The 17971-nt window shown below is 37.1% G+C and overlaps 2 protein-coding genes across 6 annotated transcripts in view; one reads left to right on the top strand and one right to left on the bottom strand.

Annotated features, from left to right (window-relative positions):
• HYCC2 (hyccin PI4KA lipid kinase complex subunit 2) overlaps positions 1–7849 on the bottom strand; it is an 88841-nt gene extending 80992 nt beyond the window's left edge. For 3 of the 4 annotated variants that reach the window (XM_047083838.1, XM_047083836.1, XM_047083839.1), the window contains exons 1-2: positions 7793–7849; positions 6993–7026 (exon numbers count right to left, since the gene is read on the bottom strand). The gene's annotated coding sequence lies outside the window, so the exon portion shown is untranslated. Of the gene's footprint in view, positions 1–6992; positions 7489–7792 lie in introns of those variants that run through there. The other variant, XM_047083837.1, reaches the window with a different exon arrangement.
• Positions 7850–8002: 153 nt separating this feature from the next.
• Positions 8003–17182, top strand: NDUFB3 (NADH:ubiquinone oxidoreductase subunit B3). Of its 2 annotated transcripts, none has more exons than XM_047085576.1 (3): positions 8003–8159; positions 14618–14759; positions 16897–17182. In XM_047085576.1, the coding sequence occupies exons 1-3, from the start codon at positions 8138–8140 to the stop codon at positions 17051–17053; spliced, it is 321 nt and encodes a 106-aa protein (XP_046941532.1). In that variant the 5' UTR covers positions 8003–8137; the 3' UTR covers positions 17054–17182. The 2 variants fall into 2 exon arrangements, with proteins under 2 accessions (XP_046941532.1, XP_046941533.1); XM_047085577.1 differs by lacking the exon at positions 8003–8159 and adding an exon at positions 8192–8246.
• Positions 17183–17971: the final 789 nt, after the last annotated feature.

The following is a 17971-nucleotide window of genomic DNA, read 5'->3' as shown; positions in this document are numbered from 1 at the left end:
GAACCTCACTTATAGCCAAATGACTAAGTTCTGGTAAATGAGATCAGAAGAAATAGTGTGTGGGTAATTCTAGAAAGATTTCTTTCTTTTTTTTTTTCAATATTTATTTTGGGGAGAGAAAGCATGAGTGGGGGGTGGGGCAGAGACAGAGGGAGAGAGAGAATCTGAAGCAGGCTCCATGCTGTCAGCACAGAGCCCGACGTGACCTGAGCCAAAGTCGGATGCTCAACTGACTGAGCCACTCAGGTACCCCTAGAAAGATTTCTTAGAAGATGAGCCGTGTGCCCCCTTTGTTCTCCGCCTTTCTTTCTTCAAGTTTCTGATTTTTTTCCACAAGACAAAGAGATGAACTACTATCCTGTTTAAGCAATGGTTATTTCTTGTTTCTAGCAGCCAAACACAATTGCTTACTGATAAGGTAAAAAAGAGACTCCAAGCAACAAATCTGTGATCTAAGATGCCAACAGCCATCTTAGCTATGCTTCAATTTAATGATGATAAAACATAAAATATTTCCACTGAAATAGGGGGTAGAGTAGGAAGGAAGACTAAACAAAGAGCCTGTACTCTGTGAAGGTACAGCACTATTATAGTTCAGCTGGAGGGGTGTTTATAGTAGTGTGATACAGTGACAAGATTTCATAATACTGTACTATAACTTCTTGCCAACATTTGGGAGTTATGTTCTAGAACAGTACTGTGGCTTATAAAACTGTGACTGGCAAGACCAAATTATATGAAAATAAGAAGTTAGAAAAAATAAACATTTTGATGAAAGATGTTAAATTAGCTGTTTAAAAGCTGTTTGAATAGGGGTGCCTGGGTGGCTCAGTCAGTTAAGCATCCGACTTTGGCTCAGGTCATGATCTCACAGTTGGTGAATTCAAGCCCCGCATCATGCTCTCTGCTGTCAGTGCGGAGCCTGCTTTGGATCCTATCTCCCTCCTCTGTCTGCCCCCCCTCTGTTGGTTCTCTCCTTCTCTCACTCTCTCTCAAAATAAACAAACTTTAAAAGACAATAATAAGGGGCGCCTGGGTGGATCAGTCAGTTAAGCGTCTGACTTCGGCTCAGGTCATGATCTCACGGTCCGTGAGTTCAAGCCCCGCGTTGGGCTCTGTGCTGACAGCTCAGAGCCTGGAGCCTGTTTCAGATTCTGTGTCTCCCTCTCTCTCTGACCCTCCCCTGTTCATGCTCTGTCTCTCTCTGTCTCAAAAATACACGTTAAAAAAATTTTTTTAATTAAAAAAAAAAGACAATAATAAAACCTGTTCGTATAAAAAATGTATCAGTGACCTTTCTACAGATTAACCTCCTTCAAGTTCCCAAGTAATGCTGCTGTTGTAAGCATAACAATCAAATAAGGTTGATTTCCTCACATATTATGCAAACTATTCTATTTCACAAAGATTTTGAACCTGCCTTACCTGGATTGCCATTTAACATCTTTTGTACTTGTATTTTTATTTTTACTTGTTAAGTCTCAGCAAAACTTTTCACAGTTCTTAGCAAATATGTCATTTTGGGGGAGTGTTTTTTATCCTTACATTAAGAAAATGGAAAATAATCTGATCTCTCTGTAGATTACTGTTAATAGACTGAATATGTCTCCCCAAAATTCATATAATGAAATACTAACCCCTAATGTAACAGTATCAGAAGGTGGGGCCTTTGGGAAGTGATTAAGTCATGAAGGTAGAGCCCTCGTAAGTGGGATAAATACACTTATACAAGAGACCCCAGACAGCTCTCTCCCACTTTTGCCATGTGATAACACAATAAGAGGACAGCCATTTCTGAACCAGGAAGTGTGCTGTCAGTAGAAACACAACTTGCTGGTACATTGACCTTGTACTTCCCAGCTTCCAGAATTGGGAGAAATAAATGTTTGTTGTTTAGGCCACCTAGTTTATGGTATTTGGTTATAGCAGCTCAAACTGACTGTGACAGAGGTCTTCTTGTATTTCTCCATTCCCCTGAATTTAGGCTAGCTTGGTGAGTTGCTTTTGGAAGGAACATTATGAAAGTTGTGAAGCCTAAGCCCCAAAGAGGGCTTGCAGCCCTGCAGCTTCCACCTTCACTTTTTTAGAATGCTGCCCTGAAAATGCCATGTAAGGATGCCAGACTAGCCTACTAGAGAATGAGAAGCCATACTGAGAAGACTGAAGGACTTTAATGGACAGCCAGCACCAAGTGCAAACATGCGAGTGAGGACACCTTGGACCTTCCAACTCAGTCAATTCTCCAGGCAGTTTCAACTACATGAGAGTCCAGTGAAACCAACAGAGGTACTGCTCAGTAAACCTACAGAATGATGAAAAATTATCAATCTCTTTGCCCTCAGTCATTAGGTTTTGGCACAGTGTGTTAGGCACCAATATAAAAACAAAACTTTAAAGTAACAATACTTAAAATAGTACCTTAAAGATGAGAAAAATCACTCAAGATTTTTGTTTTTATCTTTAATTCACCTATTGTAGTATTCTGAAGGTCATGCTGACTCCAATGCTCCATTCCACTATGATTTAAAAAAAATAAAATTACGGTGCCTGGATGGCTCAGTCTGTTAAGCATCCAACTTCAGCTCAGGTCATGATCTGTGGTTCACAAGTTCGAGCCCCACGTCAGACTATGCTGAGAGCTCAGAGCCTGAAGCCTGCTTCAGATTCTGTCTCCCCCTCTCTCTCTGCCCCTCCCCCACTCATGCTCTCTCTCAAAAATAAATAAACATTAAAAAAATGAAATTAATGTATGAAAGTACAACAGGGAACCATTAAAGGATTATGCATGTGGTAAGTAATATGTGATGGGCACTTCAGAAAGAGTACTCTGGTTGCACTGTAGAATGGACTGGAGCGAGAAAAGACTGAAGCCAGGGTGACCCATAAGACTGTTGGAATAGTCCTAGTGAAAGGCCTAGAAAGAGGTGAGAGGCCTGAACTATCATTACTGCTGCTGCTACTACTATTATATTTATTGTGTATTTATGATGCACCAAGTACTGTAATAAGAACCTTACTTATATTTTCTCATTTAATCTTTGTAATTACCCTTCAAAATTTTTTTATTTTGAAATAGACTCACAGGAAGTTCCCAAAATATGTGCCAGGAGGTCCCAGGTACCCTTGGTCTACTTTCCCCCAATGGTAACATCTTGCATAACTATGATAAAATATCAAGACCAGGAAATTCACATTGGTACAGTCTACAGAGGTTATTCAGGTTATCACCAGTTATATAAGCACTCATTTGTGTGTGTATGTGTGTGTGTGTAGTTTTGTACAATTTTATAACATATGTATATTTGTGTACCGACTGCCACAATCAAGATACAGAACTATTCTATCAAGAGGCTCCCCTCTCCCTGGTTCCTAACCCCTGGTAATGATTAATCTGCCCTTCATCACTACAATTTTGTTATTTAAAGAACATTATATACATAGAATCATACAGTATGTAACCTTTTGAGAGTGGCTTTTTTCACTTGAGAGTCTTCCAAGATGTTGTATGTATCAGTAGCTCGTTCTTTTTTATTGCTCGTTCTAGTGGTCCATGGTATAAATGTGCCAGTTTGTGTAACCATTCACTTGTTGAAGAACATTTGAATTGTTTCCAGTTTGGAGCTATTTGTAATAAAGTTGCTATGAACATTTATGTACAGGTTTTGTATGAATATAAGTTTCAATTTCTCTGGAATAAATGCCTAAGAATGCAATTGGACAGTTGTACAACTCTGTTTTTAAACAAAGAAATTGAGACTACAAATGTAGATCTCAAATTCTAATCTAGATAGTACACCTCTAAGTCCTAACTCTTCATACTTTTTTTAAAGGTTATAGAAATTGAGAGAAGTAAATGGGATTTAAAAAGTAATAAGAAGGTAGAGTCCACAGAACCTAACATTATTGACATGAGGGGTATATGAATAAAAAGTGTCAAAGATAATACAAGGTTCCAGCTTTACCACATAGATGATAAAAGAATAAAACATGAATTCACTTTTAGACATACTTTATTTGAGGGACCTGCAGGTCATTCTCATCTAGAAGGCAATTAGGTTTATAGGATAGGAACCAGAAATCAAGAAAAAGCTCTGGATTAAAGACTCAGATTTAAGAATCATCACATTTAGATGCTAACTGAGCAAACAAAATCAAAAGAACAAGGTACAGAATGACAAGAGATCTGACCACAGAACTCTGAACAGAAACATTCACTCCTAGTGTTTTCCCACCAACAATAAAGCAGTAGGTACTATGATAGACTGCAAATTCATATTAACTTTAGATTTTACAATTATCAAGTAGAAAGAACCACAGTATACTCTCCACTCCCATTTTCATTTAGACAGAAGTAACTACAAAAGGAATACATTCTGATTAAAAAGCTTTATTACTACTGTTTAATACCATAATGGTAGATACATGTCATTTTGCATTTGTCCAATGTACAATACCAAGACTGAACCCTAATGTAAGGTATGGACTTTGGTCCAATTCTAGTTTGGTTCTAAAACTAGATAGCTTTCAGAGACATTAAAAGAACAAGACATGACTAAATATCTGTGCAAATCAGCACAGGTCTGAATCGTGGAAGAAATTAGCTTGGTTTATGGAAAGCAGCTAACTGCCAAGTAAAAACTAATCCAAACCAAAACATTCAGCACAATTTTTATTTCTGGAAATTTTAGCTCCTGGCTAGAAAATCTACCCCAAATATGACATTAAATGGTGAAATTTTATTGAGCTATAAAAATATTGGTTGATTTGGCAGCCCTTTCTTTTCAAGTGAAAACTACTATTGCTATTTTACACAAGTATGAGAGCCGTGAATTAGATGAATAATTCTAAAATGGAAGCCAGTGATGAACCATATCATCTAGGAGGGTCTTTTTTTCTTCAAAATACATCTACCTCCCTTCATTTTCCCCCTATCTGAAGCGAAGTGGAGGTGATATAATGGATATGTGCATATGATTTTTTTTTTTTTTAGCTCCTAGATTATTCTGATACATATGTAACTCACCACCTTCATGGAGAATTTCTGAATTAGGTCCAACTCTATTTTTAAACACTGTATCAACAGCAGGCAAAGGACCAGAGCTACAAAGAGAAAAGAGCTCAGTAGAAGGCTCAGCAGGTAAGGGCTGTACTCACGCCAGTTGTAAGCCACCTTCAGAGCTTTCTATGCCTGCTCCCTCCAGAATTCATTATGTTACATTTCAGACAATGACAAATACTCCGGTCATCATCCTGAGAAAGCACATAGTCTACTAGCAGGATAAAAATATAAAAAGAAGCTATTTTAAACATGAGAAAAACTAAGAAGCCACAAAGAATGAAAGACAGAAATTCCTCTGTTCTTGCATTAAAAGAACAACAACAAAGTACTTTTTTGTGTGCAGCTAGTAACTTGTTTGGAGACTTTCTGTCCACATTTTATTATTTTAGTGTTTTATTATGTAGCATTGTTGTTTTTTTTTTTTTTTTCAACGTTTATTTATTTTTGGGACAGAGAGAGACAGAGCATGAACGGGGGAGGGGCAGAGAGAGAGGGAGACACAGAATCGGAAACAGGCTCCAGGCTCCGAGCCATCAGCCCAGAGCCTGACGCGGGGCTCGAACTCACGGACCGCGAGATCGTGACCTGGCTGAAGTCGGACGCTTAACGACTGCGCCACCCAGGCGCCCCTAGCATTGGTTTTTCTATTATAAAGCTCAGTCAAGCTGAAAATCTTAATCATTATAGAACTTAATAAAACACTATTAAATGCCAAAACTGTGAATTAAAAACATTCAAACAAACCCAAATCCATATTGCATATCAAGATGGCTTAACAGTTGGGTTAAAAAAGCTTTGAAGGTCTATTTTAGAGCAAAAAATTTTATTTCTTTACACCCAGTGTTTCAAATTCCTTATAAACAGCTCCAATACTGAAATGTGTCAGAAAACGGGGCTTCTAATGATGTGGAAATAATAAGCCAATTATTATTATATTCTAATTCTGACTAGTGTTTTTTAAATCACTTGGTAATTTCCTACCCAATGTTCAACTCTGTTGCATTCTACAATGACACCTACTGGCCATTCAACATCAGCCATTAGTTCTCTAAGACAGCTCTAGCAGGCTGGTTACATAAGAAGAAGAAACACATACATACACACAGAAACACACAGACACGCACACCATCCTGCAAAAAAGCAGAGATTTGTTCACAGGTACTCACACTACAGAAATGCACCCAAAATAGAAGCAGAAGTATTCCTTGTGACTGAGATAGAATTACTCTTGCAAAAAGGTAAAAAGACAATGAGTGAAACACCAAGTATCAAAATTTTTATCTTAAGTACTGATAAATATCTCAGTACTCTAAACATTTCAGAACAAACTCCAATGATCCACCTCTCTTTACCAAATGATATTTAGAGAAAAAAGCAAGTCTTTTAATTTAGGTTCTGGGATATACTAATATAAATTATCATTAATCCAAAAAGGAAAATTATACACTTGCTCATACTACATTAGTCTTTACCTTCTCAGCTACAGGCTACATTTCAATCAGCTTAAATTTTAGCAATTTATAATGCTTCTTTTAAAACACATCTCCAGTGGGCTATAAAATCAAATTTTATAGCAAAATGTAGTTCGACCTTTGGTAACACCCACGGAATGGAATTCCTATTTTATTCTACATTGCACTGTGCAAACAATTATAAAAACTCAAAAAATGTTAATTTACAGTTAATTATGTCTGTAAATACATTTTACTTCAGTAGGAAAGGTTCAAAGAGCATACTTATTAAACCTAAGAAACAATTCGTAACTAGTTCATCAGACTTAAAAAGCAAATTACTTAAAAGATGACTTCCCCGCCCTACCTCCTTCAAACCACCACCTTATTTTCATAGTCCCTAACATTCACAATTCGGGGGGGGGGGGGGGGGGCGGAAATCTAGCAACTAATTTTCTAGTCATTTTCCAACTCGCACTTACCTCCTACTATAGATTTTTGCGGCTCTCCACTTTCCTGAAGATTAAAAAAAAAAAAGTATTTGTAATCAACCTTGACCCTCAAAACAAATAAATTCATGAACTATACAAACACGAACCTAGCCGCTCGTCTCAAACTAACATTATCTCTCAACCCAAATCCGTATTTGGGATAAGCTCTTCCTGATTACTCTATCCTTCATGCTTCTTTACCTACAGAGACTGCCAAGGTAGAAACCACTCAAACCAACGAAAAAAGTATTCTGACACATCAATAGGTTGCAAGACCTCTTCCAAGAGCGACAACCTAGTTATTTGGGTAAATGATAGCCAACGATTACATAATGTATAGCTATAAAGAGTTTGAAGGATCTGACCGCCAGTAAATGTTTCTTCTCCACACACCCTTCCCACCCCGGGAAATGGCCATAAGAAGCAATTCCTAGGATTTCTCTCAGGTGCCTGCAATGCCGCGTCCTTTTCTCTCTTGGAGCTTCATGCAAGGAAGTCGTCCAGACCTCATGATACCGTCTTGCTCCTGCCTCTCTCCTCTCTCTGCCAGCGCCACCGCATCCCCCCACGCCCTAGGCCCCCTCGTTGCCCCGCAAGGTTCAGCCTCCACCCGCCTCAGCTGCCTTCTCCTCACGACCCTCCCAAGCTACCTTGTCTACGCGAGGTTCCGGAACCACCAACACTCCAGCTGCCCCCTCCCCAGACCCCGCTCGTCAGTTCCTGCAGCCGAGAGAAGAAAAACCGTCCTGACCTGGCACTCTGCGTCCCCCAAAGACAGCGCCGCCGCCTACCTGTCACCCCGCTGCCTCCGGCTTCTTACCGCTACCGCCTCCCGCAGCAGCCTGCCAACTGCAGCGCAACAACCAGCCTTCCCATTGGGTGAGTCCGCGCTCAACAACTGCCTCACTTATTGGCTGGAGTATGTCTGCGGTCCTCCCCTCTGTGCAGTGTCTAAGGATTCCGGTCTCCAAGCAAGGAAAACATCACTCTTTCCCTGCCATTCTGTCCTCTACAATTACTCTTACCTCAGTCAGACCACTGATGCACAGGTGTGCGGAAAAAAAATGCCGGCTTCCAGCATTCTCCATGTACCCTCCACTGAGTCCAGGAATCCGTGACCTAGTGCGGAACGTTAAATGGCCTCTCTGCTTTCCTGCGGTAAGTCACTCAGGCGACAATTTCCGTTTCCGCTTGGCTCCGGCTGGAGGGTTAATTGAGTGTCGTGAGAGGTCAGATTGCTGTCAGGTAAATTAGAGTTGGTGGGAGACTTCTTGATCAGGAATAAGAGTGAGACTGTATTCTGGGGATTGTAAAAAAGGGAGAGAATAAACGGGGAAAGATCCTGAGAGTATGTACCTCGAGGGAAGAAGATGGAAGAACTAGCAAGAGAGAACAATGAAGTCCTGGGGTAATTAGGGGTAGTTTGTAGAAGAAAGTGGTGAGAGTTACTGTGCTTATACTTTTTTCCTCCTTTCCCACCCGCAAACCCCCGCCGCATGTTTTCTGGTTTACCTTTGAACTGAATAAAATCAGAACAGCCTCAAATCTAGAAATTGTAAAATAAGAATAATTGCAATATCTGCCTCACAACAAGCATGTATGGTTTTAGGCAAGGCTTTTCTGGTGTGAATGTTTATGAAGAAAGCAGTGTACGAAAATCACATTCAATTTTATAGAGTGGTTACTATTTTTAAATTACACATAAGTAGGCGCAGGGACTGGAGGGGACACTAAAAGTTCACTTGTCTTTTATTTTCTAATGTTCTTATTCACAAGTTTAAAAATGAGGGGTAGCTGGGATATGTACTTGAAAGTCGTTGGAAAACCATAAAATTACATGTACTGTAAGTGGCATTATCCTCATTTTTTTAAATTGTTTTTAAACTTTCGTTTTTTAATGTTTATTTATTTTAGAGAGAGCATGAGTGGAGTAGGGGCAGAGAGAGAGAGAAAGAATAGGAGACACAGAATCCGAAGCAGGTTCCAGGCTGTGAGCTGTCAGCACAGAGCCGGATGGGGGTCTCAAATTCAGGAGCTGTGAGATCATGACCTGAGCTGAATGAAGCTGGATGCTCAACCAACTGAGCCACCTAGGCGCCCCTATTATCCTCTTATTTCATAGTTAGGGAAAATATGCCAGCCCAGGTTAGTGGAGGTTGGTCACCAAATTACAGGTTCACTCCAAACACAAGAAGATAGCTTTTTTAAAATTTCATGATCACATGTTCTTTCTTTGTAGCACTAATGACCTTGCTGGATTTTTTTGTATGAACGGTTCTGAAACTGAAATAATTATCCGTTGTTGAGTCCTTGGCATAATTTGTTATTTTATCTAATTTTAGTTTTTATTGTGAAGTTTACATAACAGAAGGGTGTATAAAACATAAATACATTTAAATAATTATAATTAAGCAAACCCTGTGTAACCACCCCTCAGGTTAGAAAATAAAGCATTGCCAATAACTTAGAACTTGCATTTTTAGCAGAGGTGATTGCCCTTCAAGGAGGTGAAAATTTGTTCTTGGAGGAGAGGTGAAAAAAAAAAATCTTAAAGACAAAACAAATAACAAAGACTACAATGGTTTGTGGCCCTCCAAAGAGCCATGGAACGTAAGCAGATATACAGTATATCTGTGGTATTAAAATTTCATTGGAGGGGGAGGAATGAAAACATCATAAGGGAAAAAAAATATCCAAAAATGCTCCTTTGGGGTGCAAGAATTAAAAACTAGATTGAAAAACACTGCCTTAGAAGCTCCCTGTCTGAGCTTCTGTGATTCTACCTCCTTCACCAAGATGTACTACTGTCCTGACTTGTCATAAACATTCACTTTTTTTACTTTACTTTTTTTTTTTACTTTAATTTTTCCATCTATGATGCATTTCTAAAAAATGAATTGTTTGGCTTTTCAATTTATATAAATGGGATCAAAGTGTATTTATCTTTTTTTTTACTCTCCCTTCTTTATTTGTGAGATTTGTTCATACTTTTGCATGTAGTTTTTCATTAGGTATTCTGTAATGTGTCTATTCCATAATTAATCCATTAATGTGGGATGTTAGGGTCATTTACAGTTTGGGGCTAGCCACATAAACAATGTGGCTAAAAAGATTTTTATAAAATACATATATTGTTAAAAATATATGTATATTTCTATTGTTACATATAAAAAAACATGAGTTAATAACAGTGCTATCCAAATATAAGGCAAGGGCTCATATAATTTACAGTTTTCTAGTAACCATATTAAAAAGGTAAAAAGAAACAATTAATTATATATTTTATCTAACCCAGTATATTCAAATATTATTTCAGGATATAATCAGTATTAAAAGCTATTAATGAAATATTTTACATTTTCTTTATATCATCTCAAAACCAATGTATTTTACACTTGCAGAATATTTTTGTTTTGTAAGTTTTCATAAATATAAACACTTGATCCAGTGTTTATATTTTGTAACGTTTACAGTTGAAAAAACAGATTTGTTCACCTGAATTGTTCCAAACACACTTTAAAAATTTTTCAGTAACTGTGGCATCTGGGTTGCTCTGTTGGTTGAGCGATCGGCTTTGGCTCAGATCATGATATCACGGTGCATGCATTTGAGCCCTGCATCAGGTGTCTGTCCCCCCCTTCTCTGCCCCTTCCCCCTTGCACACTTTCTCTCAAAAATAAATAAACCTTAAAAACAAATTTTGTAGGGCACCTGGGTAGCTCCGGCAGTTAAGTATGTGTCTGACTTCAGCTCAGATCATGATCTTGTGGTTTGTGGGTTCGAGCCCTGTGTTGGGTTCTGTGCTGACGGCTCAGAGCTTGGAGCCTGCTTCAGATTCTGTCTCTCTCTCTCTCTCTCTCTCTCTCTCTCTCTGCCCCGCTCATTCTCCTCTCTCTCTCTCAAAAATAATAAGTAAACATAAAAAAAAATTTCCAATAACTGACTTGAGGATCCGATTTTAAATTTAAATTAAAATGACATAAAAATTCTAGCCACACTTTAAGTCCTAGTGGCTATGATACTGAATAGTGCAGATCTAGACCTTAAGGTATTCAGATGTTCAACATTTCTAGGTCAGGCCAGTTTTTCACAATGGTTGTGCTAAGTCACATTTTTACCACCTGGGTACGAAAGAGGAAAGCACATCACGATGTGTTTTCCCCAAATCTCACAATCTTGCAAGGTAGGTTTTATGCTCATGTTATATGAGGAAACAAGTTCAGAGAGATTAAATGATAGGCCCAGGAGTTTATAGTTATTAATGGTGCATCCAGGACTTGATGTCAGATCTATATAGCACTAAAGTCTGCACTTAAGCAGAATTCTGAACTTCCTTCAAGTGATCAGGATATCATTGTTTGATTTATGACTATTGGAAGTGGAAATAATTTTTTTTCCTGTGTTTGTATTCTTTTTTTTAAATTATATTTTTTATTTTTTTTAATTTACATCCAAATTAGTTAGCATATAGTGAAACAATGATTTCAGGAGTAGATTCCTTGGTGCCCCTTACCCATTTAGCCCATCTGCCCTCCCACAACCCCTCCAGCAACCCTCAGTTTGTTCTCCATATTTATGAGTCTTTTCTGTTTTGTCCCCCTCCCTGTTTTTATATTATTTTTGTTTCCTTTCCCGTATGTTCATCTGTTTTGTCTCTTAAAGTCCTCATATGAGTGAAGTCATTTCTTTCTCTGACTAATTTCACTTAGCATAATACCCTCCAGTTCCATCCACAAGCTGCAAATGGCAAGATTTCATTCTTTCTGATTATTGAGTAATACTCCATTGTATGAATATAAGTGGAAATAATTTTTAAAAGAAAACAAAAGTTTCCCCAGAAATTGTGTTCAACTTTTTGAAAAGTCGTTGAAATATTTGATTTAGTAAGGGACTCTTTCTGAAATATTTTAATGAGGTAAAAGAGAAAACACATTGAATTTATTAAAAGAAATTAGGAGAAATGAGTGTATGTATACTTTCATGTTTTCTTTCAAAGATTTATCTCCCACATTACTTAGTATTTTGAACATAGTAATATTGTAACTTTGAAATAGGCTTCATGCATGGTAATGCTTCCATTTTCATTTTCCCAAGTCAAGCTATTTTATCAAAAATGTTGATGTTTTGTATTCTTTTCCAAGTATATCGATGGTCAATTAGAGTTAATATTCTAGAATTGATATTTGCCAAAATGAGGGTTTGTCTTGTAATCTCTTTAAAGATTTTTGAATGAAACATCAAACAAAAAAAGTTTTTTTAAAACATGGTTTGAAGAAGCCAAGACATCATTCTAATTAAATACTTCTAAAATTATTTCTTTTATAATAATGTATTGAATCTCAAAAGTTAGCCTGAAATCTGAAACTGTAATTTTTTTCCCTTTATATTATTGAATCCACCAAATAATAATAATAATGAAATAATGGATCAAATGTTTTCACTTGAAATTGTGAATGTTGTTCTAGCTTGTGTTTGGTAGCTTGTTTTTTATTCTTTTTTAAATGTAAAAATCATCAAACTAATGTTTTGTGATTAGCTTAATATGTCTAAATATAAAGGTTGGTTAATTTGTCAGAATTACTATGTATAATTCCCACCCTCCCCCCATATTCTGAGAACTATTTTTTAATGGTATGAGCATTTCACATAATGTGTCTTTAGTATACACTATGTAATAATTACCTCTGTCTTCTAAAATGCAGTGTAAGAGCCCTGCCTTATTATTTGGCCTGTTCATAGTTATAAATGCAGAAATAATGGTAGTGATTATTTGGTTTGGTTTTATTTCTGGAGAGTGGTGATTATAGAATTGCTACTGGTAACCTTAAGGAAAAGGGGGTATTAATTCATACCCCCTTAATTTGAAATTCATAGCAATTTAACTGGGGACTGACCTGAAGTTTATTTTTACATTATCTATAACAGTAACACTAGTGGGTGGGGCTCCTGCCTGGCTCAGTCAGTAGAGCATGTGACTCTTGATCTGGGGGTGTCAAGCCCCACCTTGAGTGTAGAGATTATAAATAAATAAACAAACAAAAAACACTAGTAAATTTGGTCTTTATTATAACCATTACAGGCATATTTTATTTAAGGAGCCTTTGGAGTCCTAAGGTCTCCATTGATCTAATTCAGTAGTCAGCGAACCAAAGCCTGCTGGGCAAATCCAGCCCATTGCCTGTTTGTGTACTGCCCGTGAGCTGAGACTGGTTTTTACAGATGAACGTTTGGAATGAATTTGATAACTAAGGAACACTAACTTTATGCCCCAGTTAAGCAAAATATACTATCCCTAAAAAAAAGGGAATTTCATTTTTTTCATCAGACCTGTTTTACAAAAAATTGTACTCAGTTATTCTTGTATTTTGAAAAAAATTTTTTCTCTCATTATGTAACTACTTACAAAACACCCTTTTTAAAAAATGTTTATTTATTTATTGTTTGAGAGAGAGAGAGAGAGAGAGCAAGCCAGGGAGGAGCAAAGAGAGACAGGGAGAGAGAAATTCTTTTTTTTTTTAAAGGGATTTCTTTTTTTTTTTTCCAACGTTTATTTATTTTTGGGACAGAGAGAGACAGAGCATGAATGGGGGAGGGGCAGAGAGAGAGGGAGACACAGAATCGGAAACAGGCTCCAGGCTCTGAGCCATCAGCCCAGAGCCTGACGCGGGGCTCGAACTCATGGACTGCGAGATCGTGACCTGGCTGAAGTCGGACGCTTAACCGACTGCGCCACCCAGGCGCCCCCAGGGAGAGAGAAATTCTAAGCAGACTCTGCACTGAAGGTGGGGCTCCAGCTCACAAACACATCATGACTTGAGCTGAAACCAAGATTCAGACGCTTAACTGACTGAGCCACCCAGGCGCCCCACCTACAAAATATCCTTGATTTTACCTTTTGTTTCACAAAGGCCAAGATATTTACTATCTGGCTCTTTACAGAAAAAGTGCATATGATCTTAAATACTTAAACACAGTAACACTGCATTTTAAAAGAATCATCTAAACAAAGCAGGTAACAAAACAGTATGTACAACATTGTCGCTATGCACATTATAAAAGGACTAGAAAGAAGGAACAGTATTATTGCTTGGAAGTTAGAGGCCAGGGCTGTGAAACCAAACTGCAAGGTTCAAAACCAGTTGGACCATTTACCACTTTTGTTACCTTCAGAAAGTTGCCTTATTGGAGCTTCATTGTCTCCATCTGTAAAATGGAGTGACAGTTACTGGAATTTAAGTTCAAAGAGTTGTTTTAGGAGTAATGGAGTTAATACATGTTAAAGCACTTTGGTGCTCCTGGCAGAGAGCACAATAAATGTTTGCTGTTCTTAAAATGAAAGGAACAAAAGTAAATGGCTATCTCTGAATGGTGGGAATATTGACTTTTTCTTTTTAAAATTTGTACATGTGTATTTCCTAAGTGAACATAAACTAGTTATGTAATAAGATGCTGTTTGTAAAACCTATTAACTCAGAATTTTCAAGTATTTATTTGACTCTTCTTTTAAAATATTAACAAATGTTTAGGTATTTTATATCTACAATCTGCATAGTAAACTTGGGTGCTTGATATCTACCATCTGCATATTTCTCTTTTATGTTAATCTTATCGTTTAGACATGGCCCATGGACATGGACATGAACATGGTCATGGTAAACTAAAACTTCCAGATTATAAACAATGGAAGATAGAAGGGACACCATTAGAAACTGTCCAGGAGAAGCTGGCTGCACGAGGGCTAAGGGATCCATGGGGCCGGTAAGAATAATTAAATAATTCAGATAGAATTTATTCTAGAGGATCAGTATCTAAGTTCCTTTTCTTTCTTTTTTTTAATTGTTTTAGCTATTCTAGGTTCTTTGTATTTACACTTAAATTTTAAAACGAGCTTTTCAGTTTCTACTAAGGCTGCTTGAATTTTAATTGAGATCACATTAACTCATAGCTCAATTAGGGATAATTGATGTCTTAACAAGTTGAATCACTATATAGTATACCTGAAACTAATACTACACTGTCTGTTAACTAACTGGAATTTAAATAAGAACTAAAAAAAAGAAACTTGGTGTCTTAACACTATTGAGTCTTGAAGTCTATGGACAGTTTAGATTCTGTTTAATTTTCTCAGCAGTGTTTTATTTTATATACAAGTCTTATGTAGATTTTGTTAATTTTATCTTGAATTCCATATTTTTGTGCTATTGTAAATGGTATTGTTAAACATAAATTTTCAGTTTTCTTTGCTAATATGTGAAAACACAATTGAGTTTTATAGATTGACTTTGTATCTTGTTACTTTGCTAAATTCATATTTTCCTTCTAACAGATTTTTTTTACAGATTTCTAAGAATTTACTTAATGATCCTTTTGTCTAAAATCAGTGTTACTTCCTCCTTTTCAATTTGTAAACTTTTTATTTCTTGTATTATTACTCTGGCTAACACTGCTAGTATAATGTTGAATAAAATTGGTGTAAGCAGACATCCTTGCCTTGTTGCTAATTGGGGGAAAGCATTCAGTCTTTCACCACTAAATATATTAGTTGGAGGGTGGTCATAGATGCCCTTCATCAAGTTGTGGAGTTCTCTTTAGTGGTAAATGCTTTTTCTGCAGCTACTGAGATGCTCACATTGTTTTTTTGTTCTGTTAATATGATGAATTACTCTTACTGATTTTATTTTATTTTTTTTTCCAACGTTTATTTATTTTTGGGACAGAGAGAGACAGAGCATGAATGGGGGAGGGGCAGAGAGAGAGGGAGACACAGAATCGGAAACAGGCTCCAGGCTCTGAGCCATCAGCCCAGAGCCTGATGCGGGGCTCGAACTCACGGACCGCGAGATCGTGACCTGGCTGAAGTCGGACGCTTAACCGACTGCGCCACCCAGGCGCCCCTCTTATTGATTTTAAAATCTCAAACCAAATCTTGCATTCCTGAACTATAAACCTTTCATCATGATGTTAGTATCCTTTCATATATTACTGGATTCAGTTTTCCAAAATTCTGTGGAGAATATTTGCATCTATGTTCATGATGGATATTATTCTATAGTTTTCTTCTGATATCTTTGTCTGGATTTGGTATCTGAATTAGATGTGATTAGCTGTCATGTATTCTAGTAAGTCAGATTTTTTAGAGTTTAAGTGTATTTTGTTTTTTATAACATGATTTTTTCCACTTATTCATCCCTATCTGTGAGAGACTTTTTTTCACTAAGGGCTTTGACTTCTGTTTACTTCTCTGTTCAGGATACTCTGAAGAATGATTGCCAGAGCAGGAAGTCAGTCTTCTAAAGCTCAGTCTGCTATGACAGGGAAAAGCTGTGAGCCTCTGGAATAGTAATAATAATGTTGAGTGTTACATACCCTCTGTGCCAGAATATATCATACTTTACCCTGTTTAATCTTTATAATAACACTATAAGGTAGATAGTAATCATCATTGAGTAAAAGTGGAAGCGAGCCCTGACAGGTTAAGTAACTTGTGCAGCCTAAGAGGCTGTGAAGAATCTAAGTGGCAGAGCAAAGTTTAATACCCAAGTTTCTAACTTCTCTTTATATGATGCTGTAATGACTGTTATGGGCAAAGCCACACAGGTGACCGGTAATGAATAGGCTGAAGTGAGTCTTACATTTGGGAATTCTATAAAATCCTGATTGATTATTAATGGCTGTGAAGTGTGAAATCATCAAGTCTTTTTTCTTCTGTTTTATATGTGAAACGTGGGTATATAGACCTAATTATCTTATGTCACAAAAGACTCCTATTGTGATCCACTTAGATTATCTTATATAGGGTTGCATTTAAGTCTGTTAGATGAAAATTAAGTCTGTTTTACTCAGTGAATGTACATAAGTTATGTGTGATTATAATTTTCCCTTTTTTTTCCTCTAGCAATGAAGCTTGGAGATACATGGGTGGCTTTGCAAACAATGTTTCCTTTGTTGGTGCATTATTAAAAGGATTCAAATGGGGATTTGCTGCATTTGTGGTAGCTGTAGGGGCTGAATATTACCTGGAGTCCCAGAAAAAAGAGAAGAAGCATCATTGAAGATAATACCTGAAAGTATCTTAAAGGCTTCTTAACTCTCCTATAAAAATAAGATTTCTTCAATGTAGCCTACTCATCTGTGTGTTTTTCCCTAAAAATACTATTAAGATTTAATAAAGTATGAATACATTTGCTTGTCTTTTTTGTCATTAAAAAAAAAAAAATGTCTTGCGGCATGTGGGTGGCTCAGTTGGTAGAGCATGGGACTCTAGATCTTGGGGTCATGGGTTCAAGCCCCACATTTGGTGTAGAGATTATTTAAAGTCTCAAGCCATATCAGATTTGGTTTGAAATATGTGGGGGATTGAGTACCAGCAGTTGTACATTCTGCACAATCAGAACATTAGCATATATCTGACCAAATGGATATGTTTTAATAGGTTTTGTTTTCTGTTTTTTCAGGTTTTTTTAGTTGTCATAATGTTTGCCATCTAACTACTTTTAAGTGTGCCGTCTGTAGTACTAAATACATTTAAAATGTGTAACCATAACCACCATCCATCCCCATAACTTTTCATCTTTTAAAATGAAAGTCTACACCTATTAAATAAGTCCCCATTTCCCCATCTCCCAGCCCTTGGCAACCACTGTTCCACTTTCTGTCTCTATAATTTTGACTACTCAAAAGTACCTGCTAAATGGAACCATAAAGTATTTGTCTCTTTGTAACTGGCTTATTTCACTTAGCATAATGTCCTCAAGTTTCATCCATATTGTAGCATGGGTCAGAATTTCCTTTCTTTTTAAATCTGAATAGTATTCTATTGTATGTGTATGCTAAATTTTGCTTATCCATTCAACCATTGATGGACACATGGTTTGCTTCTACATTTTATCTATTGTGAATAATGCTACTATGAACATGAGTGCACTCCAGTATGTTTTTAGATGGGAATTGGCCTTGCTGTTTTTACCATC

Source organism: Lynx rufus, unplaced genomic scaffold, assembly GCF_022079265.1.
Source record: "Lynx rufus isolate CCGP_SWC_20201006 ecotype Redwood Valley unplaced genomic scaffold, mLynRuf1.p SCAF_2, whole genome shotgun sequence".
In the NCBI taxonomy this organism is placed as follows: Eukaryota; Metazoa; Chordata; class Mammalia; order Carnivora; family Felidae; genus Lynx; species Lynx rufus.
Note: the sequence above shows the minus strand (reverse complement) of the source record. Positions and strands in the feature narration are given on the sequence as shown.

Coding starts and splice junctions, on each gene's coding strand:
- NDUFB3 (XM_047085576.1), top strand. CDS start 8,138: ATGGCCTCTCTGCTTTCCTGCG. Junction 8,160..14,617: donor GGCCTCTCTGCTTTCCTGCG/GTAAGTCACTCA, acceptor CTTATCGTTTAG/ACATGGCCCATGGACATGGA. Junction 14,760..16,896: donor CTAAGGGATCCATGGGGCCG/GTAAGAATAATT, acceptor TTTTTCCTCTAG/CAATGAAGCTTGGAGATACA.